General features: G+C 40.8%; 1 protein-coding gene across 3 annotated transcripts; it reads left to right on the top strand.

Moving 5' to 3' along the window:
• The first annotated feature begins 2 nt into the window (after window positions 1-2).
• Window positions 3-27,952, top strand: LOC114788648 (protein strawberry notch homolog 2-like). 3 transcript variants are annotated; one of them, XM_028977418.1, is made up of 32 exons: window positions 3-41; window positions 758-949; window positions 1,270-1,349; window positions 3,527-3,611; window positions 7,179-7,328; window positions 8,197-8,274; window positions 8,391-8,505; window positions 8,597-8,757; window positions 9,810-9,943; window positions 10,403-10,493; window positions 11,119-11,262; window positions 11,580-11,697; window positions 11,924-12,029; window positions 12,529-12,682; window positions 14,232-14,408; window positions 14,579-14,676; window positions 15,064-15,146; window positions 15,255-15,437; window positions 15,655-15,776; window positions 16,415-16,546; window positions 16,680-16,815; window positions 16,994-17,106; window positions 17,249-17,320; window positions 18,505-18,613; window positions 18,777-18,848; window positions 19,372-19,515; window positions 20,013-20,107; window positions 20,782-20,874; window positions 21,465-21,596; window positions 23,285-23,361; window positions 23,470-23,660; window positions 23,777-27,952. In XM_028977418.1, exons 2-32 carry the CDS (start codon window positions 830-832, stop codon window positions 25,561-25,563), a joined length of 5,352 nt encoding a protein of 1,783 aa, XP_028833251.1. In that variant the 5' UTR covers window positions 3-41; window positions 758-829; the 3' UTR covers window positions 25,564-27,952. The 3 variants fall into 3 exon arrangements, with proteins under 3 accessions (XP_028833251.1, XP_028833249.1, XP_028833250.1); XM_028977416.1 differs by having other exon boundaries at window positions 31-172; XM_028977417.1 differs by having other exon boundaries at window positions 31-191.
• The last annotated feature ends 41 nt before the right edge of the window (window positions 27,953-27,993 follow it).

Raw genomic sequence — 27,993 nt, 5'->3', positions numbered from 1 at the left:
AAGATTCCGCCTCAGATTAAGATGGCGACGGCGACCAGGAAGTAAGAAAAACAACCGCACAGTAAAATTATGGATTAGGGTCTCGGCTCTCGCCGTTTTCCTTGCGACTGCGTCGGACGCTTTTTCTGTCGGAGAGGGAAGTCCAGGATCGGGGTCCGAGCGTCCGTAGCGGGTAAACGCCTCGCGCTCCGGTGGGTTTGTGTCAGCGGCGATAGGAGCTCGGAGCGGACCTGGCTAGTCGGTGTTAGCCTAGTTCGCCTTGAGCCGCTAGCACGCAAGCTATCTGTTCAGACAATAGGGTTTGGCCCGGCTGGATTTTAAAAACAGTTGCTTGGCCGGTGTGCGCTCCATACGCCTTTTAAATTCCGCGAGATATTCGAGGATGCTGTTGTAGACGTACCCAACGCGACCATTAACCGAGGGGTCAGTCCGATAGCGCAGAAAACGAGAGTAAAGGTGGCTAGCCGAGTAGCTACGTATCAAGCTAGCCCGTACAGAGTTTCTGAGTAGGTCACTCTAGCCAGTTTTATGTATCGCGCTTAGACATCTGAGGAGGGGGGTTTACGTCGTTGTTTTCTGACCCTAGAGCGAAACGTCGAAAAAAGAAAAACTGATCGCGAATTCCGACCGGACCCTGTTGAATTTTTGCTTGTGTTCCACTTCTTCTACTGTGCTGTAATTGGTGTGGTACTTTTCAAGAAACGCAGTGGCTTCGCAGCATTCTGTGTTGTAATACCATGTCTTATTTTGTGGACAGAGAATGACGCCTGGAGGAGTGCTGTCTGACACCTTCGTTGGTTCCGTCGCCCTTGGTCCATCTTAGAACCTGATGCCCATTCCGATTGTGTCTGTTGCCATGGACGAGGAGGACTACCTGCCCCAGGAACAGTCTCAGCTGGGTGGCTCAGAATATGGCCCTCCCAGCCCTCCACTGACAACCTCCATGGAGGTAACACTCAGCCACTTCTTCACCTTATTAAGGGCAGACTCAGTCAACTTGCAGGAGTAATCAAACAAATCCTAGATCAGGGAAGACTGAGTTTGATATATATATATATATATATATATGTGTGTGTGTGTGTGTGTGTGTGTATATATATATATATATTTCCTTATTTTCTAGTCTGAATTGATATATACATTTAAAATAACCCATGTACATTGTGTCCTAATACATATAAAATTGATTAAAATACCAAATCTGTGATAGTGATTTATCTTAAATCTTAACTTAATCTTAATTACTGTTTTATTTTGTTCTTTTTCTAGAGCCAGATATACCCCTCAAACTCATGGGGATTCTCTCAGCAAACTGGATATAACCAGCAGTTTCCTATGCAACCTGAGAGGTGAGATATTCTATTTTCAAGGGTGTGGCAATGTATTTTAAGACAGAATTAAGGTTGAAACAAAAGATATTTCTGAATAGATTTTTACACCGGTGCAGATTTGATAGTTTTGACTCAAAACACCCAAGCCTTACAATAAACAGTGAGGTGCCACTGAACAAGACACCGTCCCCACACACTGCTCCCCGGGCACCTGTCATGGCTGCCCACTGCTCACCAAGAGTGATGGGTTAAAAGCAGAGGACTCATTTCGTTGTGTGCTGTGCTGCAGTGCTTAACAATGACAATCACTCCACTTTCACTTTCGAATTCTAAAATACTGCATATTCACATAACAATCTAATGTAATATTTTGAAACCAGCAAAATTGTTAATTAGTTGGTGAATAAGGCAACACAAATACAGACCATGCCTCTAGAGTGCTCTGCATTGTATGTCTGGCATTTTGGAATACCCCCCAGATCTGGTACTCACCCTGTGATCTGACAAACAGCTGTGTTTCACCTTTCCAATTTATTGTGTTTTGTAAGTTTTCAGATTTTATCACAAGCCAGTGTCTTCAACGATTTAATGGCTCATGAACAAAAATATCAAAGGAGTTAGTTGCTCCTCAAGAACAGGACTTTTTATAAAAGAACCTCTGCTTTAATTAATTGTTCTATAGAAATGTCACAGATGTTCTGCCAATATAATAAGCATTGGAGCAGTATGAAGCAGAGTTGGTAAAACACAGCATTACACAATTCATAGGGAAAGTTATACCCAGCCCACACCATTTACATCTCTACGCACCCACATGCATGATCTTGAGATGTCCACTGACTGCCCATGAACAAGGTATTATGATGAGAGAAAATGGGAGAGGAAACTGAGGAGAAAGGTACGAAATGCAACCTTGTGCTATGCTTGTAATGTATTGACACAAGGGGCCATCCAACGGGCCATGAGAACGGTCATTGTTATGGGCTCCTCTCATTATAAATTTTGTTATATTTTGTAATACATATAAAAGAGTTTATCTTCTTAATGCAATAATTTACACACAAACCAGAAGATGCAGATAGCTAGCTAGAGTTAATTTTTTTTACGATCTGTTAATTTCCAAAATATGTATTTTTTGGTCTTTCACATCATGGAAAAACGTGCCCCCAGTGTCCATATTTTAACCAAATAAAATCATATGTTGAAAAGTATCATTACAGGCTCTAGCACAAGCTTAGCGATCATATAATGCACATAGGCGTGTTAGTGCTTAGATCAAATAGCCAGATATCATGTGGTATGAGTCAGGTAATTAGTAGGTGCAGAAACAACATTATACCAGTCTAGGGATGATGTCAAAATGGATATGTTTCTTGTGCTATTCTCCTTGGGGTCTTTGGTCATCATTTTGCTCATTTTTGTAAATTAGGTAAGTTACACAGTACTATTTGATCATGTGAGGCAACAATGCATTCATTCAGTGACCAAGAGCATTGTTTTGCTTTTATATAGATTTTTTATTTTTTTTTTATATATTTTTCTTTGTACCATTTTCATTTATGGCATGTTGCAAACTTACAATCAGTAGTTATAGAGACAGTCTCCCTAGAACAACTCAGAGAGGAGCGTCATTGCAGAGAGAGTTTGTGATGAACAAATCAGTTTGGCAGCTATTGAGTGGAATAAAGGTTTAACCAAGTTATCGTGCAAAATGTAGCGTACTTGTTTCATTCCTTCCTTCCTTATGCTGTTGCCCAGATGTCTGTGGTTGTGTTCATTCACTTTGTAAATTTTTGGTACTTTACTATAGTTACCACAAAATTCCATGTACATGCCAAGGTGTGGACTGTGTGTGATGATGGTTCAGGGTTTTTTGTGTGACCAAATAGCACTGAGAAAAAAACTGCCTTCATGCCATGAAAAATGGCCCGTCGTTGTTAACAGTGCTTTAATGTGACACTTTAAAATGGCAAATGGGGAATTCAGTGAAAAACATTACTTCATGTCCATTTATTACATACAATTTTATTTTACACACATTGGTCACAACAGGTTTCACAGTATACATTAGGCGTTGTGTTTGTATGAACTAGTATTACAAAATAACATTATATGTCCAAATGTCTAAATCTATGATTGTTGCATGATATGTAATATATTTGCTTGACAATGTGTGTGTTTTCCCTTTCTCTCAGTCAGCACCACTCAAACTCCAGAGTCTTGGATATGTTTGACTCCTTTGATCGTTTCTCTGACCTGACTGGCAATGATTTTACTCAGGTAAGAGTTTATTGTTTTGTATATGCTGTTGTTGAAATGGTTGGTTGTAGTTTATAGGGTCAGTCTAGTTACTTAACAAGAGTTCAGCTATGACATGACCAGCCTGGTTGGAAGCAGGTGGTGGTGCTAACCTTTTATTTTTTTGGCAAATAATGCATCTTTACTTATCTACATAATGATATTAACCATTCTAATTCTAAAGATTTTTTTAAAGAGGATTTGGTTCTTCCAGCAATTGCAAACATAGGGTTAGGTGCATACATTTGGGCAACATAGTTAATAATGTTGATGAATGATTTAGAGGTTTTACAGAATACAAACCTGAATTAAATTGACCTAATATGCCCCTGTAATGATAAAGTGAAGTTTTACAGTGCACTCAATGAAATGTGTCCTCTGCTTTTAACCATCACCCTTAGTGAGCAGTGGGCAGCCATGACAGGCGCCTGGGGAGCAGTGTGTAGGGACGGTGCTTTGCTAAAGCGGCACCTTGGCAATTCGAACCGGCAACCTTCTGATTACTGGGCCGTTTCCTAAACCACTAGGCCACCACTGCCCCTTACGTTCATATCTTTTTAAAATATATTTTTTAATATTTTGTTTATTGTCTTTAAAAAAGAAACAGTCAGCCCTGTTGTCCAGGGTGAGCGCTCTCCCCCTCAGTCCTCAGGAAACTTCAGATGATTCTGTTTGTCCCAAAAACACCAGCAGGAACTGTTTGTGCTGCAGAATGTCATATTTTTTCATTCCTGTCTTCAGGCCTTTATGCAACTGAGAAATATTTACATGCAACTTAATGCTTTTTTTCCAGTGGGTCTTCTTTTTTCACATTTTCTTCTTAAAGTAATATCCGATGCCCCACAACAAAAGATTATTTGAGGTGTGGATCATTACCTCTAGTTTAGTCATTCTGTGAAACTAAATTCCTCCACTGTCCCTTTCAGCAGCTTGCCAATGTTAAAATCACTAGCCAGTCCTCATAATGCCTCATTAATAATGTTTACGACATGGTCATGACATAAAACTAATTGGCTCTCAAAGTTCCGCAATCACGTGTAAGCACCAATATTTCTGCAGAGAAAAAAATATATATATATTTTTTTTACTATTTTTGTTACCTTCTCGTACATCGTTGGCACCGTTAGACCGCACGGCTTCAGGGTGTTGACCATGTACATGAACGCAGTGTTTTCAACCATGTTATAGAGGTAGAAATCCTGACAGCAAAAGGCACTACCAATTTCGTAATTTTTTTGAGTCTGAGGCGAGTTTGTTTTGCGGTTTCAGCAGGTCTTTTTCGTGTTAGTAGGCTTTGTTTTCTGCTGTACTGTATCTGGATGGTTCCTGCTCAAATGAGCTTGTAAATCTGTTGTGTTGCCTGAATATTTTACAGAAGTGTGACTGAAAGTGGTAATTCAAGAACTAAGTTGTACAGCGCCATCTACAGGAGGGGAGTCTGTAGTGGCCTAGCGGTTAAGGAAGCGGCCCCGTAATCAGAAGGTTGCCGGTTCGAATCCCGATCTGTCAAGGTGCCACTTAGGTGCCACTGAGCAAAGCACCGTCCCCACACACTGCTCCCCGGGCGCCTGTCATGGCTGCCCACTGTTCACTCAGGGTGATAGTTTAAATGCAGAGGACAAATTTCACTGTGTGCACCGTGTGCTGTGCTGCGCTGCTGTGTATCACATGTGACAATCACTTCACTTTGCTGACTTTTACCTCTGCTGATCTCATTTACATTTTACCTTTACGGCATTTGGCAGACGTCCCTATCCAGAGCGAATTACAACGTGCATTCAAGTTAACATCTCACTAAATAAAACACAACATTTGTATACAAAATATAGAAATTTGGTGTCCATTTCCATTTACAGCATTTATCAGACGCCCTTATCCAGAGCAACATACAATCAGTAGTTACAGGGACAGTCCCCCTGGAGCAACTTAGGGTTAAGTGTCTTGCTCAGGGACACAATGGTAGTAAGTGGTATTTGAACCTGGGTCTTCAGGTTTTAGGCAAGTGTGTTACCCACTAGGCTACTACTTCCCCATACAGATGTGTCTGTATCTATATTATGCTGTATCGGTTTTTCCCCCTTCTAGTGGCAAGGTATGATTATGAACCTCTGATTTAATGTTGCCTCTTTTTTTTCTGTTTTTTCTTGTCATTGTGCACAGTATTGAAGCCTGGTTGAAGCCTGACAACAGTTTTAGCTGGGTTCAGGTCCTCTGTCGCAGCTTGAGCACATACTGTGACACTTTGCCAGTATAGAGCCATTTGAGAGTAGACTGGAGAAGCCACTTTTGCATAATTACATACTTCCACTTCATAGCACTTTTACCCCTCATACTCAGAGTTCTGCTTAACAGTTTTGTTTTGAGTGTTCTATTGTAAAGTGATTGTTCTATTGTTATGTGACTTTTAAAGAGTGAAATTTGCAATGTCTGAGACAGATGGTGTATTAGGCTAGACGTGTACTTTACATTATAGATCTGGGAGAAATGTTAAAGAGCAAGATCATGAAGAATTTCAACAGATATCATGCTGGGGTAGTTACACTTTGACCTTAATTAAATTGATCTGTTCCATATTGTCAGCACTGTCCAGAGTCAGAATCCAAAAGGGAGGAGTTCTTTAACATAAATCCTAATTCAGTTCTTAATAATACATTTTTTTGCCTTGTCGGTGGTGGTTAGTAGTGTTATTAAATATATGTCACTGAGGTTCTTTTTGTTTTGGTTCCATCAACATGTTTTAAATGAACCCCTTCTGAGTTACCATGGTAACCTACACAGGTGAACAAGTGTGCTCTGGACCAGACTTACTGCCTTGCTTAGTTTAGCTGTGTCTCAACGAATGTCTGACGTGTGTAGACATATTCCCAAAGGATCAGTCAGATGAATTACTGTGTTCTCACTTCTCATGTCACATAATACAATAATAAAATATTTCCATTAGCTCGAAAATAATTAAAATCATCATATGATTTGATGTGAAATGGATTGATGTGAAAGGCAAGGGTCAGTAAAGCTGGGTCAGTAGAGCTCTAAATGATATCCTAGTGGAATTTAAGTTTTAAATCAGATATTTCTATTAAAATCAGGGAAAATGTGTTTTGTGCTGATCATGTGAAACAGGTGTGATATTTAAAATATTTTCCTGAATTTGAAGAATAACATTAAACAGTACAATCCACATTGTCATTGATGATTTTATGCAAAGCCATCTCCCTTACTTTATTTATTGCTATAGTATTTCTTTTTTCCATAATGACATCTTTAGTCTTCATAGAGCTCTATCAGCAGCATTTGTTTTGTGTGCTGGTTTTTAAACACCTCAGCTGTGTACATAAAGTTAGACTATGGAAGTCTGTCTTGAAAGATCCTCGTTTAGTCACGTCTGAACTGCATTAGTGGAATGGGAGATGCTGATACTTTTAGGTGCATGCTGCCACGATGAAGCCTTCAATGAAAGTTGGTGATTGATTGCAATTGATTGGTGACTTTGTCAATGAATGCAGTGAATGTTGTAGAAGATGACTGATCATGGGATTTCTTTCTCCTCAGGACATCATTGATGAACTCTCCAACAACTCCCTGTTCTCTTCCCCTCCGGAGTCACTCTCCGACTACCCTGCAGAGAGCCTGCCCCACACCTCCTCTGATGGCATATCCATGGGCCAGTGGGGAAATGTTAACATAGCTAACCTCAGTCAGGTACACCATATGCATGCATGTATAATACAGTATTAATTTACATTTACATTTTACATTAACATTTACAACATTTATCAGACGCCCTTATCCAGAGCGACTTACAGTCAGTATTTTACAGGGACAGTCTCCCTGGAGCAACTTAAGGTTAAGTGTCTTGCTCAGGGACACAATGGTAGTAAGTGGGATTTGAACCCGGGTCTTCTGGTTCACAGGCGAGTGTCTTACCCACTACCCCCGTTTTGCTCTTTGATATGGTTTTCTTATTGCTGCCATGTTAATAACAGCAATAATAACAAGCGTGTTTAATAACAGATTATTGTGTTTCCAGGAAACACAATTTATAGTCTGTAGTTTTAAAATAATAATTGCTGTTCAATATTACTGGAGCTTTTTTCCTTGAAACAAAGTCTTGCTAAATGCTTCTTGAATGTCGAATAAGTGCAGTTTTGTATATGAATGCCAAGGTTGTACAAGATTCTACATAAAATCCTTATTGTAGCAAAATGGAATTTAGGGCTTCCTAAATAATTTACACATTCACAGTGAATGTAGTGAGTGGTCAATGTCTTGATTTTTGCATATGGTGGAGGCCTTTTGTGTTGCTGTTACTTTTTTTCAGTTTATTTGGTTGATGCCACATCACAGTGCTTCAACTCATCACCATGTAAACTTTGTTATGCTTCTGATAAAAACAATACATGTGTGAATGGATTAAAATGCTCCTGACATCACCTGTACTGCCTGAGAGCGCCGTCAGCAGAGACCTGCTAGCTACTGTTACATTACTACATTCTATAGTGTGCTTGGTATTAAATAATTAATGGGTCTTTGGAGTGAGATCTTATTTTTATATCTCATTGTTTGGCAGGGTCTGAGGATTCAAAATTGTACTTTTGATGAGCTTTCAGCTATTATCAACATCAGCACACCTATAGGAGGACAACAGGTAGCACAGAGTCTTCCTCTCCTTTCCTCTACTGCTCTCCTACCGTTGTTTCATATAATCCCATTACTTGCACAATCTCTGTTAATTCCCCATTACTATTTCCTTTATCCATCCAGCCCCAGATTCCTGTTCAGGCCCCACCTGCAGCAGAGGAGGAGGAGGATGCAGATGAGGAAGAAACTGAGGAACTGGGTCATGCAGACACCTACGCTGAATACAAGCCATCCAAATGTATGAGTGCTGTCAAGCCATATAAACGTTGTACATACTTAATTCAGAACAATCCAATGACTTTTTTTTTTTTTTTTTTTTCTCGTGGCAGCTACCATCGGCATCTCCCATCCAGATATTGTAGTGGAGACCAGCACCCTGTCAAGTGTGCCTCCTCCTGACATCACCTATACAGTCTCACTTCCTGAGAGCACCATCAGCAGAGGCTTTCTATCTGCCCTGCAGCTGGAGGCCATCATCTACGCCTGTCAGGTATCCCATGCACAGTTTCTGCACAGTTATGCTGGTTTATCTTGTGTTATATATATAAAAAAAAAAAAAAAAAACATAAACGAGAATGAGAATTGCTGGTGTCTTCCTCTTGTAAGTCGCTTTGGATAAAAGCGTCTGCTAAGTAAAGTAAAGATAAAGACATAGAAGAGGTATTGTTTATCTCAACTTCCTTCAAAGGCTAAATTTCAGCGATATATGCTTTATTGTCCAGCACTGAACCATCTTCGTGGGATGTTTGGAAGTCTGTCTGGGAATGAGAACCATTAGTTCTATGGGCCTCCATTTGTTCCAACCTTTTTCCAAAATGTTATTTTCAATATACGTGAATAGAACTTTTTCCACAGGACCTATATCACCCTGTTCAGTTGTAGAAAATGTTCCCAAATGCTTCTAGCATACCTTTCTGTAAAGACCTATGTGCTGTTATACAACATAGGTTGTATTTTCTAAATCATTTGGATGAGGGCATTTTTGATGGTGACACTAGGTCCCTGCTTTGCATTTTGCTCTTTCTGCCTAGACAATGTGTCTTGTTATTATGGTTGACTCCAAATATGCCAACTATGGATATGTGGTTGAGTCAATTATCTGTCCTCCTACCATTGGAGAAGTTGACTTAGCCAAGCATCGGACAGTTTAACTGACTAAAAGTTTTATTATTATTTTTTCGATTTTGGTTTCTTTTTTTCCCCCCAAAGGGTTGGGTGGGGTATTTTGCCTTTGGTGTCTGTGTGTTGGTTTATGTGTGATTTATATTTCTAAAACTACAATAAAAATAACAAAAACACTTGCAAATAAAATATTCAGTCTTAGACTGAGTTTAAACTGGTCAACTAGAACATTTAATGCTGAGTATAGTCAGCCTTAAAAACTTTCTGCTGCTACTGCTGGTTTTGTGTTCTCACAGCATGAAGTCACATCAGTAGTTTCATTCCTTGGTACAGGTAAAAGTCTTTTGTGTGTGTATTTTGTAGAGTTGTGTAGTCTTCCCAATTTTCCTTTCTTAATCTTTTGTGTGCTTATGCCTGTAGCAACATGAGGTGATCCTACAGAATGGACAGCGGGCCGGCTTCCTTATTGGGGATGGTGCAGGGGTGGGAAAGGGACGCACCGTGGCAGGTATCATTCTAGAGAACTACTTGAAGGGCAGGAAGAGAGCACTGTGGTAAGTGGCTTTAATTATTAATTATTGATCAATTAAAAATGCTAATATGACAGAAAACAGTGCTCTTGGTTTTATATCCCACATCTTAACTGAAGGGGGGGAATACATGAAGTGGAATGCAACACACTCCAAATGAGCTTTGAGCATGTGATAATCCTTTAATTTCTGTTTATACTCATCTGTGGTAGTGCAGGTGCAGGCATTACAAGTGACACTTTAAACTAGTTTAAATGAGGAATAGAAAACATCCTTTGTGTCACATCTCACGCAATATGAAGAAAGAAATGAAAAGGAAAGAATAGTTTGAGTCACTGATAATCATGACTTTTCTTTGGCTATGTGTTAGAAAATGAAATATGAAGACTACCAAAGAATAAATTTGAGACTAAAAGTTCTAAATGCATCATAAGTGCATCATACATTTTGTGTTATGTGGATTGACTTTCTCTTGTTTTATAGGTTCAGTGTATCTAATGACCTGAAGTATGATGCTGAACGTGATCTCAAAGACATTGATGCACCCAACATCCCTGTCCATGCTTTGAATAAGGTAGAAGAAAATTTTTATTTATGGCATTTATTAGATGCTCTTGTCCTGAGCGACTTACAGTTCCCCTGGAACAACTTAGGTTTAAGTGTCTTACTCAGGGACACAATAGTAGTAAGTGAGATTTGAACCTGGGTCTTTTGGTTCATAGGTGAGTGTGTTACCATCTAGGCTAATACCACCAAGAAAACCATCACCATTGTCTGGTTTGAAAGTTCATATGTAGTTGATATTTATTTGTATTTTGAACATCGTCTTTCTACTTCATCTGTACATTTGGGGACAAAAAAGTGCACTTCCTCTTTGGTCACAGTAAAACCTTCTGCTCTTGCTCAACACTGGCAGTCACTGCACAGACTTGTGATGTGTCCAGCATGTGGTTTGTCCATACAATCTAGGATACAGATATTCTTCAATCTATTCTTTTTTAAAAAATAACTGAATAAATCTGAGTGTTTTCAAACAAACATTATAGTTTAGGGAAGCGTAGACCCCTTTCAGTACATGTTAAGGCCAATACTGAGGTAGTCAACCTGTTAATGTGGTTAAGCATCATGTGTATTTGTGGTCAGTTTTGTTTGTCTTCCCACATGCTTTTGAATTGAAGTATGTGTTTTTTCCCCTCTAGATAAAGTATGGAGACACAGCTACCTCAGAGGGCGTGCTTTTTGCCACATACTCTGCTCTGATTGGTGAGAGCCAAGCGGGTGGGCAGCACCGCACGAGGCTCAAGCAAATCCTGGACTGGTGCAAGCCTAATTTTGATGGTGTTGTATCCTTTTCCGACCTGACCAAACATCCCATATTCTTAGCAATGATACAGTGACCCCCTTATCCAGAGTGACTTAAAACCAATAGTTACAGGGCAAGTTCCCTCTGGACACGCTCAGGGGCACAATGTTTAGCAAGTTGGGTTTGAACCTATGACTTTATGGTCTTTGGGTTCATAGGTAAGTGACTACTACCACTTACTTGACTACTACCACCCTTCTATTGATGTTAGATTGGGAAACACTAAGACATTAAACTTTTGATTATGAACATCTCATCCATTTAAACATTTAGACCCTTGACCTTGCATTTTATCAGATCATATTTGATGAATGCCATAAAGCCAAAAATGCTACGTCCACCAAGATGGGCAAGGCTGTACTAGACCTGCAGAGCAAACTGCCCAAAGCAAGAGTGGTCTACGCCAGTGCCACAGGTAGGTATACTTTTCATTTGGTGAAACATGGAGTGAGCTTCTCTTTGCTTGACAGGTTAAGCTGCAATAGTTTATGTGAAGCTTTTGGGAAACGTTTGTATTCCTGATAGTTGTCTGGCAGTTTCTTGTCAGCTAAGGTTGTTTGTGTTGTGAATGGAAGTTTGTATTATCATGGTTATGATTAGCAAGTTGCTGGCATTCTATGTTAATTTCTTTTTTTTTTCAGGGGCCTCTGAGCCAAAGAATATGATCTACATGAGCCGACTGGGAATCTGGGGTGAGGGGACGCCTTTCAAGGCCTTCGAGGACTTCCTGCATGCAATTGAAAAGAGGTCAGGATTTTTTTTATCTGCAGGCACTTGACTTGTAATCATTTGAAAGCAAGCCTGAATCAGACATTTTTCTAATCGTGCCGTGTTACCTTACAGATAAACGTTGATGTCTGACTTCTGTGAATACAGATGAATGACTAAAAGACAACCATTTGCCACCTTGTTTGAATTATTATTATTTTTATTTTATTTTAAATGGCAGTTACCATTCACTAATTCTTTTTTATGCTGTTATTCTCCTCCTTTCTTTTTGATAATTTGGCACTATTGCTGTCTCACCCAATCAGCTAACAAGACTATATATTTAATCTGCTACTTGAGCAGGTAGATATATATGTAGTCATTTGTCATTGACTGACACAATGAGGCTGACTGACACAAAGACTTACGTCAGAACCTTCCTTTGAGACGAGCAGAGGGCTCAGCTGAAACACAAGCTGTCAACCTAAAACCTTTAGGTTACATTTGGCTAAACACAGCCCTGCTTATCTTTTGGCAGGGGTGTGGGTGCCATGGAGATTGTTGCCATGGACATGAAGGTCAGCGGCATGTACATTGCACGGCAGCTGAGTTTCTCGGGTGTGTCTTTTCGCATCGAGGAGATTGCACTGGACAACGAGTTCAAGCTGGTGTACAACAAGGCAGCCAGACTGGTGAGTGTGAAGCCAGAGCAGGTCAAAGAGCGGATGAAAGAAAGGAATCATCTCATGACTTCACTGTAATAAAACTGAGTGTCAATTTTGGTACCACTCAAAAGTAGAGTAAAATTTACTCTTTGGCCAGTAATTAATTTACTAAATTAACAATAAAATGTGTACAAATATTGAACACTGAGAGAGTGGTTTATTCTTACTGAAAGTGATATGATTACACCTTATATTTTTTCTCCAATTTTAGATCAATAATAGCACTCAAATGTGTAATGATACATAATTTTTATTTCTCTGTTGTGGTATTTTTTTACATCATGATACTATATTCCTAAATGCCTGTGATCAGAACTATATTATGTAGCTACTTGACAATATCATTACACCTTTCTTTACATCAGTGAAACTATAATAAATTTGTATTGTTCACTGTCAGAAGGACTGGTCAGGAGACTGGGTAGTAACAAGTCAATTTTTATTTGAACCTCACAGGCGCTTATAAGAAGCAAGCGACCGGGATAATACTCATTAAAACTAGCATTCCCCCCAGAGGCCCATCAAATACCCCATCTTCTGCCTAACAGAGGGCTCACTAACGCCCCTACTGAACTGGCCATGCAATGCATGGTGGCACTAATCCACACTGTGTACAGTTTAATCTTCGCTGCATGTGTGTAAAACTTTACACTGACATTTAACTCTGCTGTTGGTTTACTCCTCATAGAGTTGTTAATGCTCTATCCAGATTAAAATAGGTTTACTCTCAGACCTGCACCTTCAGACAGGCTTAGAACCAAATGGGAGGAAGACTTATGCATCCCTCTTTCAGATGACCTCGGGAATTCTGCACTTAAAATGAATAACAAAATTTTGTGCTTATGTGCTTGTCACTTAAAGTTGTACATAGGGCTTATCCTATATATACTCTGAGGTCAGCCCTCATTGTGACAAATGTAAAATTAATGAGGCCACCCTTATTCATATGTTTTGGTTATGTTCATATCTCCACACATCTTCATACCCTTTCTTTCGTAATGCATGTTGACTTGGAACCAGACCCCCTATTTGGCATTACTGGAGAGGCAACACAGTTAAATGCTGATAAACCCCATGTTTTATCCTTCTCTTCTCACTCAGCATGCTATATTAAGTAGATTGAGTTCTGCCCCGCCCACCCATACTAAATGGTTGTCAGATGTTGAAAGATTAAAAACTTGAAAGAATTAATTTCACAGCATTGAAGTGTAAAATATGAGGTCCTTTCCTCAACATGTTCAACAATCGTTGACATGGTCTTATTATTCATATGCTTACTATCTGTTCTAACCTATTTACAGATTTTTGGAAGTGCTTAGGTGGGTGGGGGGGGGTTTGTGTGTGTGTGTGTTTTTTTTTTTTTATTAGTTTGCTTTTTTCTTTTCTTTTTGTGTCTATTATTACATCATTACAACCTATTATTGTGCATTTCTCTATTTGCTCTGTAATTGTTAGCCTTTTAAAACCAAAAGGACCATTTATTTGATATTTCTCTGTGACTGTCTTCACTGTTCAGTGGGCAGAGACCTTGGCTGTGTTCCTGAAGGCAGCAGACACCCTGGGTCTAGTGTCGCGCAAGTCTCTGTGGGGGCAGTTCTGGTCATCTCACCAGCGATTCTTCAAATACCTCTGCATAGCAGCCAAAGTGCGCCGGCTGGTAGAGCTGGCTGAGACTGAGATGAAGCAGGGCAAGGTATAGGCTAATTTTTAGTTTGTTTAAAAGAAAAGTTTTGGTCCAAATATTGATTTTAATCTTTTAGAATAATGTGCTCAATGATCATTCATCATATATTTAAATTAGGTTTTAAGGCTACTGTATTAGTATGTTATTTATTTCACTGTCCTTTCCCTATTTATCAACAGTGCATCGTGATTGGTCTGCAATCCACAGGAGAAGCACGGACCAGAGAGGTGCTTGATGAGAATGATGGACACTTGGACCGTTTTGTTTCAGCTGCTGAGTGAGTGACCTTTGACCTGTGATTAAGACTTCATTAAGCTACACATTGCCTCTCATTGCCCTTTCTGGTGCTTTTACAGACAACAATTTTACAGACGGTGTTTCAAGGAACCACAGAATGAATAAACAAATGACCCAGCATTTCTTTTTGCTATTTTGGAATGGGCAACAGTATTAATTTGAAACTCAGGTGGTTTTAAGAAAACCACTGAAAACATTTTAGTCTTGAAGCTGTGGTGTAGCTCTGGTACTTTTCCAGTCTCCTCTGAATTAATGACATTGCATTTTGATTTTAAAATAAGACGTGTTTGTTCTGTGATGAAACACAACTCAATTCATCAACATCATAATTCAGTTTAAAGGGAACTTTTTTTTCTCTTCCCCACAGGCGTGTATTCCACTCTCTGGTCCAGAAGCACTTTCCATTAGAGAAACCTAAGAGAGATAAGCCCATTAGAAACAAAAGGAAACGTAAGCCCTGAATCACACACCTTGCTTTTTATTTCGTGATGAATACATTAAGAAGATCCTTTTACCTTAAGAATATTTTAGAATAAATGTCTTGCATGCCTGGGGTAGGTAAACCACGTGGCAGACCTCCAAAGTTTGCAAAGCCTGCAAAAGACCAAGGGGAGATCATCAGCATTAGTGACAGCAGCAGCTCTGACTTTGAGAGGATGGACAGTGACTCAAACTCCTCCCCTGAGTCCCAGCAGGATAATGATGATGTCATCTTTGTCAACCACATCAACGGCCACACAGGTACAGCACTGAGAATGCTGGATTTATAAGACAATTCAGTTTGAAATGTTTTGCACAGCAATATAACAATGGGGTGGTCATTTTAATGTTCTGTAGTTCATTTAAAAATAAACATTTCAGAAACTGTATTTTATCTTGACTGGTGCTGAGCTGGCTTTTCTCATGTTTTGTTTTGTTTTAAGACCCTCCAATTAATCAGCCTTTTTCATCTGTACAGCAAAACTAGAGGAACTGAAACAGGGTCTACTGAGGAAAATCTCAGATCTGGGCAAAGAGCTTCCCCTCAACACATTGGACGAGCTCATAGATAGGTTCGGAGGACCTGAGAGAGTGGCTGAGGTAAAACCATCTAACTTGCTCATTCAGTCAGACTGCTAAGCAAAGTGGGAATACATATACATATATATATAAGATGACTTTGTTACAAAGCCTCAATGTTTAAAGTTTTTTGCCTTTATATAGGTATTGGTTTTCCCCTAATACTGTATCTGAAGTCTGTTTCTGAAATAAAGCTTTTGTGCAGTTACAGCCACTTTGATCCAGTCACTTAATTTTCCCAGGGCTCGCTGTTTCAATGTCTGTAGCTTAAATGACAAAGGAGAGAGGCGTGACAAAGAGGAGACTGGCCTTTTTTTTCTTCATAAGGGGGCAAATTCCAGATCCGACCATCTGTTCTGCCACTTTCTGTGAAGTGTAGCAGAATGACTAAAGAACACTACCTTTCACCATAGACAGGGGAACTCGTACTAATGATAAATAATTTCACAAAGTAAAAATTTCAGGTTATGGGACCTTTTTAAAAACATTTTGTTCTTAAATGAGGAAGGCACGCTCATAAAGAACACGCCTGTTCCTGTTTTTGGTTTAATGCCCAGATGACCCCCCTGGCCTTTTACCAGTGCAGATCCTGAGGAGATTGAACCTTCACTGTATATGTTTATATGTAGTGATGTGAGTTTGCATATATGTATGTTTAGATGACCGGACGTAAAGGCCGTGTGGTACGGATATCAGGCGACTGCGTACGTTACGAGTCTCGTGCAGAGCAAGGTCTCACTATCGACCATGTCAATATCAGAGAGAAGGAGCGTTTCATGGGTGGAGAGAAGGTGAGAGGACAGCCATAATTGATCATAATTGATTTTGGCTTATTTGCTACATAATACTTTTTTCCCTGAATATGTAAGTCTACTATCCTGTTCTCCCTCAATACATCTTATTCTTGCTCTCTTGCTCTTTCAGCTGGTGGCCATTATCTCAGAGGCAGCAAGTTCAGGCATATCTCTGCAGGCAGATAAGCGTGTGGTGAACCAGCGTAGAAGGGTTCACATGACACTGGAGCTGCCCTGGAGTGCAGACCGTGCCATCCAGCAATTTGGTTAGTCAGCTAGGATTTTATCTCTTACGTACCGGCCCACTATTTAGAATCAGAAAATATTCATCCTAATATCACACCGAGAAAAAAAATAAATTATTCACATGATTATGTAAGACAGACATCTTGTTTTTGAGTGTATGTGTGTAAACCTGTTTCTGAGCATATCTGTGTGTGGCAGGCCGAACTCATCGCTCCAACCAGGTTACTGCTCCAGAATACATCTTCCTGATCTCAGAGCTTGCAGGGGAGAGACGCTTTGCCTCCATTGTGGCCAAAAGGCTTGAGAGTCTGGTAAACACTGAAATGCAAACATCTCTCAAATACTAAATTACCTTGCAAGTTTAATTTTTAAGACCTGTATTGAATGTAGTTTTCTCATATAAACATACTTTAAATCATTAAACATTACATTAGTGATTTTATTTTTTCTCAGGGTGCTTTAACTCATGGTGACAGACGAGCTACAGAGTCCAGAGACCTAAGCAGATTCAACTTTGAGAACAAGGTTTGCACTTCTTTGCTGGTTTATGTTGGTGAATATAATAATCATGTAATTTATTGACCTATATATACAGTGGGTATTCAGACCCCCTTAAACTTTTTTGTTTTTGTTATATTGCATTTTCCTCAATGTTTTCCTCAAACACACATAATTGTTGACATTTCTGCAGATTAATTAACAAAGAAAAACTGATATCGCATGGTCTTAAATATTCAGAACCTATGCTCAGTATTTAGTAGAAGCACCATTTTGATCTAATACAACCATCAGTCTTTTTGGGGAAAAAAATCACACCTGGATTCACACGCTGACATTCCTCCTTGCAGATCCTCTCCAGTTCTGGCAGGTTAATGGTAAATGTTGGTGGACAGCCATTTTTAGGTCTCTCCAGAGATGCTCAATTGGGTTTAAGTCAGAGCTCTGCCTGGGCCATTCGAGACCAGTCACTGAGTTGTTTTGAAGCCACGCCATCATTTTAGCTGTGTGCTTAGGGTCATTGTCTTGTTGAAAGGTAAACCTTCAGCCCAGCCCAGTCCAAGGTCCTGAGCACTCTGGAGAAGGTTTTCATACAGGATATCCCTGTAGTTGGCCGTATTGCAACCAGTCGTCCTGTCCCTGCAGCTGCTAAACACCCCCACAGCTTGATTCTACCACCACTACCTTCACTGTTGGAACTGTATTGGACAGGTGATGAGCAGTACCTGGTTTTCTCCTCACATACCGCTTATAATTAAGGTCTCATCAGGTCAGAGAATCTTATTTCTCATCATCTTTGAGTCCTTCTGTACCTTGCTACAATTCTGTCTCCACTTTTCAGGCTGTTCCTTTGACCTCGTGATTCTCATTTGCTCTTACATGCATTGGGAGCTGTAAGGTGTGTGGTTTTCCTAATCAAGTCCAATCAGTATAATCGAACACAGCTGGACTCAAATGAAGGTGTAGAACCATCTCAAGAATGATCAAAAGAAATGGACAGAACCTGAGTTAAATATACACAGTACACACCAAAGGGTCTAAATACTGAATGTGATATTTTAGTTTTTCTTTCTTAATTAATCTGCAAAAATGTCAACATTTTCATTTCTACATGTCAACTTTTCTTACCCACTGTATTTATCTAGTATTTTTAGTTGAAATTTTTTTTTTTTTACTCTATTGGCATTTTATTTTGCAAAACCCTTTTCTAGTACGGCACCAAAGCTTTGGACAAAATCACCAAAGCTATTCTGGGATACATCAAAAACACTGTCCCTCCACCCAAAGAATACCCTGGTGGGGATGCCATGTTCTTCAGAGGTATGAATCATAGTTAACTTCTGAACATCTTGGTAATATTATTTATTATTAGAATATATGGATTAACAAGAACAGGATGAATCAAGAAAACTGTTAATCACAAAAATAAATACATTTTGTCTTCCATGCAAATGTTTTTCAGTATGTCTTCTTGATTTTGCAGATATGAAGCAGGGTATGATTGATGTGGGTATTCTCTGTAGCAACCCTCGCTTTGTCATAAATGCAGAGAAAGGTGAGACCTATGAATAAAAATTATTGTTTTCATTGATTTAGTTAAAATTTGCTTCCTTTTAACTGTAGATTAGCTGTTTTATTTCTAGGTGAAGAAAACTAATGGCTGAATTTCTAAAATAGATTATAAATAGTCTTTTTAGTAGGCAGCATTGGAGGTTGCCAGTTTGAATCTACAATTTAGCAAGGTGTCAATCAAGTACTGTTCCCACACCCCAAGATGCCATTTATGACAGCCCACTGCTCCTTCACAAGATTGGTTAAATGCAGAGGTGAAATTTCACTGTGTGTGCTGTATTCTATGGTGCTTTCACAGAGACAAATAGGAGCAATTAGCAAGCAAATTAAAATGTTGGTCTTATTCACTGCCTACACGCCAGTAAAACTGCTTCCATTATAGAATCTTAAAACTGTAATTTATCTAAATATCTACAAACTGAAACAAAATGCCACAGAATCTTTGCATGTATAATTTATCATCATATCCAGTAACTGAACACTTTTTGTAAACATCCCTCATACAGACTGCACCATTTCTAAGTTCCTGAACCGCATCCTGGGATTGGAGGTTCATCGGCAGAATTTTCTGTTCCAGTATTTTACTGACAACTTTGACCACCTGATTGAGAAAGACAAGAAGGAGGGGAAATATGACATGGGTATCTTAGGTGGGTCATTCATCTATCTATGGCATCGATTTTGTTTATAAAAGTTGTCTGTATTTTGTTAGAGCGGCTAGGATGCTAACGGACACAGTTGTTCTTTCTATTAGCTGCTTATTATGTTGTGCACTGTGCCTCACATTTATTTCTGATTATTTTTTTGTCAACTAGTAGTCAGTGAATTTAGCATTTTCCCTCTGCATTCACAGCAGTTGATTTCTTATTACTTAATAAATATTTGCTGCATTCTTGCAGAAAGTGCCACAATGTAGGCTGTTTTTCTGTGTGTAAAATATCTTCATACTGTGCATATGGAAAACAGGGTTGTTGCGTTTCTGCCCCCTGCCCGTGGTGTCACTGATTTAGCAGATTAGCTGACATAGTTCCTTTGCAGTGCTTTGGTTACAGTGTTCTTGGAAATAAATTGCCTTATTGTTTAAGTTATTTGCTTGATGCCTGAAAGTACTCTTTGCTTTGAGAATAATAATTTTGTGTGTGTTCAGATCTAGCTCCTGGTAATGATGAGATCCATGAAGAGACTCAGGAGCGCTTCCTGACTCCAGGCAACCCCCAGGAAGGACAAGTCATACTGTATAAGGTAGTCTATGCTCATGTGATCTTAGGGTCTAAAAACATGCTTATGCTCCCTGAACCACAATCCTTATTGGAGTTGATGAATTTTGCCATCTTTGTCTTATATTATACCTACACCGTTGGGAAAGAAATCCATTGTTGGAAATGTGTGGTCATTCTATACATTCAGGTAGTCAACTTCATTTTATTGCGACATCATGTTACTGAACCCTGACCTTGCCTATTGAAACAACCAGAGATCATAACACTATCTTCACAGGTTTGTACAGTAGGGACTATGCATGATTGAAGCATGTCTTACCCTGATTCATTATCACTCTAGAACAGGGTCAGTCTGGACTCATCAGACCACAAGTCTTTATTTTTCCTATAATATTGAAGCCTTTTCTATGATCAACCTCTCAAACAAGAATCATTCTTTTGGCCACACAGCTATTTAGATCAAGTACTCATTGTACATTGCTTGTGGAAATGCTTTTTCTTAAAAGACCTCTGAGTTTAACAATGGGCAATATAGTGTGTTCTAATCACGGATATTCTAGATCGTTTTCTGTGTATGTTCCTCTGAGGAGATGGAACAGATTAAAGATTGTTATAAATGGCTTTATGTGATATAATAAATGAAATATTCACTGCATTATAGTCTGTTTTGCTCATATGTGTGTTTTTATATCACAGATAAGTGTAGATCGTGGTCTGCCATGGGATGAGGCTCACCAAAAAGCAGACACGCTCAGTGGTGATGATGAGGGTTTCTACCTGTCACATAAGGTACAGGGCATGCGTCCACAGAACAAACATCATGAGTGTACACATTACATTATACCACACATTATATGTTTCTCAATGGAGGCCATATCTGAGGTTTCTTTGTCAGGTTGTGGCTCTATTGTTGCATAAGCCATTAATAATTATTCAAGGCAGGGGTAAATTTAGGTTGAATCAAAGTAATACTCCCAAGATATTTTTTTGAGGAATATATCATGATATGCTACATTTACATTACATTTACAGCATTTATCAGACGCCCTTTATCCAGAGCGACTTACAATCAGTAGTTACAGGGACAGTCTCCCTGGAGCAACTTAGGCTTAAGTGTCTTGCTCAGGGACACAATGGTAGTAAGTAGGATTCGAACCCAGGTCTTCTGGTTCACAGGCGAGGTTCATAGGCGAGTGCGTTAACCACTAGGCTACTACCACCCTATACTCTCTCATGTATTAGACGTTCTTTCATATTCTTGTATTGGTTCCATGAAGTGAATATCACTAGGTGGCACAGCTTCTTTTTGTATTTTATTCTATTTTTTGATGTTTGAATATTAATGTGTGTCTGTTTTTTTGCGTACTCTGTGTGTACAGCTGCGTGGAAGTCAGCCATGTGTGTTGTTGGCTGAGCATGGACGGGGACATAACTTCATTGTCTACAAACCCAACATTGGTAAACAGGCTCACCCTGAGAGTTTTGACAATTTGCAACTCAGGTATCGTAAGGTGAGTAAACCACAGACATAAAAAATTTGAAACAAATATACCAAAACAAAATGCTTTGACATTAGGACTAGGCTTGGTAGGTTTGGCGTTGTCGTCATCTTCCTCTGCTTATCTGGGTTTGGGTCGTGGTGGCAGCAATCCCAGACAGCCCTCTCCCCAGCCACCTCCACCAGCTCCTCCGGCAGGACCCCAAGGCGTGTTCCCAGACCAGATTGGAGATATAATTTCTCCAGTGTGTCCTGGGTTGACCCGGGGGCCTCCTGTCGGCAGAACATGCTCGAAACACCTCCCCAGGGAGGCGTCCAGGAGGCAACCTGGCCAGATGCCCGAACCACCTCAACAGGTTCCTTTTGATGAGCAGCGGTTCTACTCTGAGTCCCTCCCGAATGTCCGAGCTCCTCACCCTATCTCTAAGGCTGCGCCCGGTCACCCTACGGAGGAAACTCATTTCAGCCGCTTGTATCCGTGATCTCGTTCTTTCGGTCATAACTCAAAGCTCATCACCATAGGCTCCCTCTTTACCACGACAGATCACTGCAGACGCTGCACCAATCCGTCTGTCGATCTCCTGCTCCCTTCTTGTGGTGAGAAAACTGGTGAGAAAGGGCAGCCCTGGCAGAGTACAACCCTCACTGGGAACAGATCCTATTTACTGCTAGCTATGCAGACCAAGCTCATGGTCCTCTGGTACAGGGACTGAATGGCCCTTAACAAAAGTCTGCCAGTCCACCAGAACAGTTCCCAATCTGCCACTCCACCGGAACTTGCATCGGCGACTGCCACTGCCATCTGATCCAACTCACCACCAGGTGATCAGTTGACCACTCCACCCCTCTCTTCACCAAAATATTTGGCCGCAGGTCAGATGATACGACTACAAAGTCAAACATCGACCTGGGACCTAGGCTGCCCTGGTATCAAGTGTAGCGATGGGCATCCTTATGTTCAAACATGGTGTTCGTTTGAAGTCCAATAATGAAACACCACTCGAGTTCAGATCTGGCAGACCATTCCTCCCAATCACGCCCCTCCAGTTCATGCTGTCATTGCCCATGTGAGCGTTGCAGGGAGTCTTGTCCCCCAGGGTAAAACCTAACAAATAGGCTTGTGGCTAACAAAAAGCCAACCCCAGCCCTCCGCCTCTAACCCGGATCAACTCCAGCAAAGGATAGTGTCCAACCTCTCTCAAGTACTTGGGTTCTAGAGCCAATGCTATGTGTCGAGGTGAGTCCGACTATATCTAACCGGTACCACTCAACCTCTTCCACAAGCTCCAACTCCTTCCCTGCCAGAGAGGTGATGTTCCATGTCCCGATAATCAGTTTCCTTGTCCGGGCGCTCGCTCACGGGCTCCAACCCCAGGCCGTTCTGAAACCTTGTTTGTCTCACCCTTTACCTAAGACCAATTTGTCATGGGACACCCTACCAGGGGCATCAAGTTCCCCAGACGCATAGCTCCTAGAATCATTAGGGCTCTCAAACTCCTCCACCACAATAAGGTGACTGTTCAAGGAGGAGGGTTGGTGGGGTTGTTATAGCATTTTTAAAGCCATAATTAGAAATTTTCCCTCTTTTCTTGTGGTCTTGATGGTCTTACATCATATATTTTTTGTGAAGTGCTTACCATTTCTGTGTTAATTAGATAGGGAAAAAAAAATTTGAAGCCATGAACTTTTGTTTTGCTACAGGTGACTCCAGAGGAAGCTAAAGATTGTTGGCAAACTCAGTACGAGTTCTCCTTTCAAAAGTGCAGCCATGCGCACTGGTGAGTGTTTGGTTGTGTGTGTGTGTGTGTGTGTGTGTGTGTGTGTGTGTGTACAGGGTGCATATGAGGTGTGGGTGTGTGTTTTTATACTTTAGTTTTCACTTTCAGGAAAGGCCGTTGTAAGCAAAAGGAGCAGGGTCATGAATGTTGGCTGGGTATGCGCCTCAGGCAGTACCACATGCTCTGTGGCTCACTCCTGCGAGTCTGGAAGCGCGTGTCTGACATTGTGTCTGATGTTACCAACTCAAGCATTCTGCAGATTGTCCGTCTCAAAACCAAGCAAAACAGCAAGCAAGTTGGTGAGTAGCCTCCAGCATTATCACAAATGTGTTTGCTGAAGCTGGCAAGGTTGACGTGAGATCAGGCTCATCTATTTTATATATACCCTTTCTATTTTTTGTGACTCACCCACCAGGCATTAAAATTCCAGAGAACTGCGTGTCTCAGGTGCGTGCAGAGTTGGCCAGAATGGATGATGAAGTGAAGGAGCAGCGGCGACAGCGCGAGCAGCAAGCCCAAGAGCAGGTTGCTAGGCAGCAACTTCTGATGCGTCTGGCAAAGCTTCGCGCCGCCCACCCACATCTAAGCATCCCCAACCTCTTAAGCCTCTACTCTCGCTCCAGGTCTGCTAACCAGCTAACCAGCCATCAGGGCAGGCCATTGCTCCCTGCTCCTCCTCCTTCCATTCGGCCCAAGAGAGTGCCTAATGATGACGAGGTGCTAGACTTGACAGTCAGTCCCTTGCCCTCCCCAGATGGACACCTGACAGAGGGAGGGACCACTGAAAACAGCCCCTCCCTACACCCACCATTACCTCCTCCACCTGAAACCCTAAACCTAGAGAAGCTCATATCGCAAGAGAAGATCAGAGAGCAGAGCACAGCTCACACATCACCACTGCTACAGAGGCAGATCCAGACACAGTCTCGCCTGCACGGCTCTACCATTCTACCGCAGCGTTCACGGAACGTACCGGCAACATCGCGCATGCTTTCGCAGGACAGTCACTTGCTCGTCTCACATTCAGGCCTGGTGCCACAGTCACAGCAGCGAACAGCTGGTTTGCTCACAACACCTGCACTTCGCACCAATCTGTGGTCTGGTCAGTACAACTCTTACGGGCATATGAGGGGCCTGCCATCAAGTGTCCCTCCATCACGGCCGAGTGGTTCCCATGTGTCTCAGACAGCAATGCACTCAATGCAGCAGACGACAAACACTGTGAATGTGTTAAAGCAGCAGCCAGGTGCACTGCTGCGGCAGCTGGAGCGCCAAGATGGCGACTTGCTCCCACCCACCCAGCAAGCTGCGAGCGCCCAAGCACAACAAACATTGAACCCATTCTCACCAAATACTCTGCATGCTGCCAGCTCCCACGCTGTAAACACACGATCTCTCTACCCGGCAGACCTACACACGCAGCTGGCTTCAAACACACACACGTCAAACACGCGAACAATGCAGCTGCAGCCTCAGTTTCCTAGCAGGACACTCCCGCCACCCCTTACCCAATCATACGCACCGGCAACAAGCACCCAGGTACCTGCGGACCACTGTCCTTCACCCAACGATATTCTGGACTTCCTGGACTGTTCCTCTTCTTCCACAACCATCCCTCCAACATATTTCTCCAACTCGTCTCAAGCAGTGTCTTCTCTATCATCTTCATCGCCATCCATCTCCTCCTCGGGCGTGTCACTCTATTCCTCTGCTCTTCCCACCACAGTCACCTCAGGCACCAGCTCTTCACCTTACTTTGCCTCATCTCCGCCCTCCTCCTCCTCTTCCTCCTCATCCATTTCAAACCCATCATTTCTCTCTTCTGATCCATCACTTCTTACATCTGTCAGTCCTCCTTTGCCCTCTTCTTCTAGTCCTTCATCATATCCACCCTCAAATCACCTGCTGTTCTCCTCCTCTAGTAACTCTCTGTTCTCCACTGCAACTGCAAATCCTCCGCTTATCTCATCCACCGCCAGTTCATCAGTCAACTCCTCGACTCCCAATCCATCAGCGGTCTCAACCTCCACCAATCCTTCACACATCTCACACTCATTTTTTCCTTCTCCTTCGTCGTCATCATCTTCATCCTCCTTACCCAATGGCCATTGCAGTATGGATGCACTGGATGCAATGCTAAGAGGTCCAGTCACAGACCGCCAATCTGTTATCCAGTTCAAAACAGAGTGGGATGCAACCTAGCATCAGTGTCCTATCTGTTACTCAGCCAACTGTCCAAGCTGCCGCTGCAGATGCACACAACAGAACTCTACCCTGGCGTGCATCACTTCACACGTCCAATTGTGTCTGAAAAGGAGGGCCTTTTTTCACCTATAAGCTACTTAACTGTTGATTTATAGTGTTTGGTTATACAAGTTTATATGTTCAAAGTAGTTCTCGCTGATTAATACCCAGTATCTGTTTTTAGGGATGCAGTTGTTCTAAAAGTGGTTCCATCCTGGTTCATTAGGGCGGAGATGATTTTTTTTTTTTTTTTTTTTTAACTCTTCAACTTACAACTCTAATCAAAATGTGTTTTTAAAGATTCACTAAGCAGGATGTGTGCTCTGGGACTGCTCCAGCTCAGTTTTATTAGTTACTGTAAGCGGTTGGCCTCAGAGCATGTAAATTACTTTTGTCCTGTCATCTTCATAATTCCCCTGGCTACATGCCATTTCTCTGCTTTTATGAAATACTTTAAGGTGGTCACCCAAATGGATGCTGAATGCAGCTCTTATCAGAGCTCTGTGTTTCTGGAACTTTGTTATTTAGGATTTCTTTGTGGTGAATTGTCTAAACTTGAGATGACATAGAAAGCAAGAGGAAAACATGCCTTCTGTCCCTACTGTGCCTTCACAAAAGCTAAAGAAATGCAGTCTTTTATTAAACTGATGTGTGTATATATTTATACTAAAATAAGTGGTATATTGTTATTTATTGTAATAACCTATGTTATGCCCTCACACATCCAAGTGTCTGCTTTCTCTTATTTTTGCTGTCCCATTCTGTAAATCTTTAGTGTCTCTTGTCTTCGGCGTGTCTTCCTTGAACATAGGATGTTTGTCAGAGAGATCAGCATATACAATTTTTGCCAGAGGTTGTAAAGTTGTCTTGGGCCGAATAAATTCACTCGCTCTCTTTCTTTTTTTATATATATAATATATATAAACTTCTCAGGTTTAACAGCTTACTTTTAATGACCAACTTTTTTTTTTTTTAATGAATGAATTTTAATGTCTGAGCATTGACACCAGGCTCCTTTATAAATATCAATACAACCATCCTAATGAAGTAAACATTGTGAAATACCTGAAAAAAGGTAACCAGTGTACCTCTGTTGTAATCTCCCCCATTTAATAGGAGGTCCGAGCAATACATTATGTATCCTGAACAACTACAATGGCCCAGTGTTTCTGTGTATTTAAAAAAAAAAAAGAAAAAAAACACTTTTTGCTTTAAGAAAGAAAAAAAAAAAAAAGAAATATTTTATTTAATAAGAAAAATGTTTATTAAGGATTCTCTATTATAAGGTCAAATGGGTTTTACATTTTTATTCGTATATTCATGGGGGGAAAAGCAATGTATTGTTGTCTTTGATGTTACTGTTCTTGTTCTATTATTATAATGTTATTTATATTCAAGGGATCTTTTAGTAGGACTAGTATCTTGATTATAATCCTGTTTTAATAGCTGAACACGTTACAGTTGTTGTCAGGGTCCTGTTTCTCCTCTATAAACCCTACCCCATCCCAACAAAAACAGTAGTCAAAATCAATTTTAACCTCCTACCAAATATGTTGCACTGCCACATACTGCTGTACTGCTATATTTGTTTTCTCTCTGATCTGCTAATTCTCATGTAGTCTCTGCTTATTTTTGGCTTATCCTTACCTACCAGTGACGCCAAAGCATCAGCCCCGGAATCTCTTGGAATCTGTGAAACATGGGGGGTGGGAATATGTCAAGTCCTTTAACTGCTGAATGCCACTTTATGAGGATAGCCAGTTAATGTGTTCTGACCAAGTTCCATCCCCCTGGACCTTAGTTAAATCTCAGGAAGACCCAGGGATCATTTGAATGGCTGGTCAAATTAGATTTAATAGGGGTGAATTGTCTTACCCTACACTGTAAAGCTGACTACTATTTCGTTAAAAATGACATGGGTTTCAGGACTGGTATCACCAGGACTGGTTTTGTGATGTGAGGTTTCTGCTCTTGTTGAAGAGTTGAACATTATACTGTGTTTCCATTGCATGTGTTATGCTGTCTAGTGTTCCCCTTTCACCATAAATGATAGGTAGCTTCCTTGTTAATGGTTAGCACTCTGCATAAATATGTTGAGGCTGTCCACCAAAAACATGCTAACTTCTGGTGTGTCATCTGGCTGCTTGTATTGATTTGTTTTTATTGTGTCTGTCTGAGTTGAGCATGTTAATGGTTAAATGGGTGACCATGGCCCAAATATTTCTATACAGATGTCAACCCAAGGTTTATCATTGTGTTCTGCCCATCTTTTAATTACCTTAGTTTTTTAAAAATAAAAGGTTGAACGCTCTCTGATAATAAAAACAAACGTTTATTGAAACTGCTACTGATTTGTATGTTTTTCTGTTAAAGATCTTTCAAGCACTT

Source organism: Denticeps clupeoides, chromosome 4 (genome assembly GCF_900700375.1).
Source record: "Denticeps clupeoides chromosome 4, fDenClu1.1, whole genome shotgun sequence".
Taxonomy (NCBI): domain Eukaryota; kingdom Metazoa; phylum Chordata; class Actinopteri; order Clupeiformes; family Denticipitidae; genus Denticeps; species Denticeps clupeoides.
This window is presented reverse-complemented; position numbering and strand designations above follow the sequence as displayed.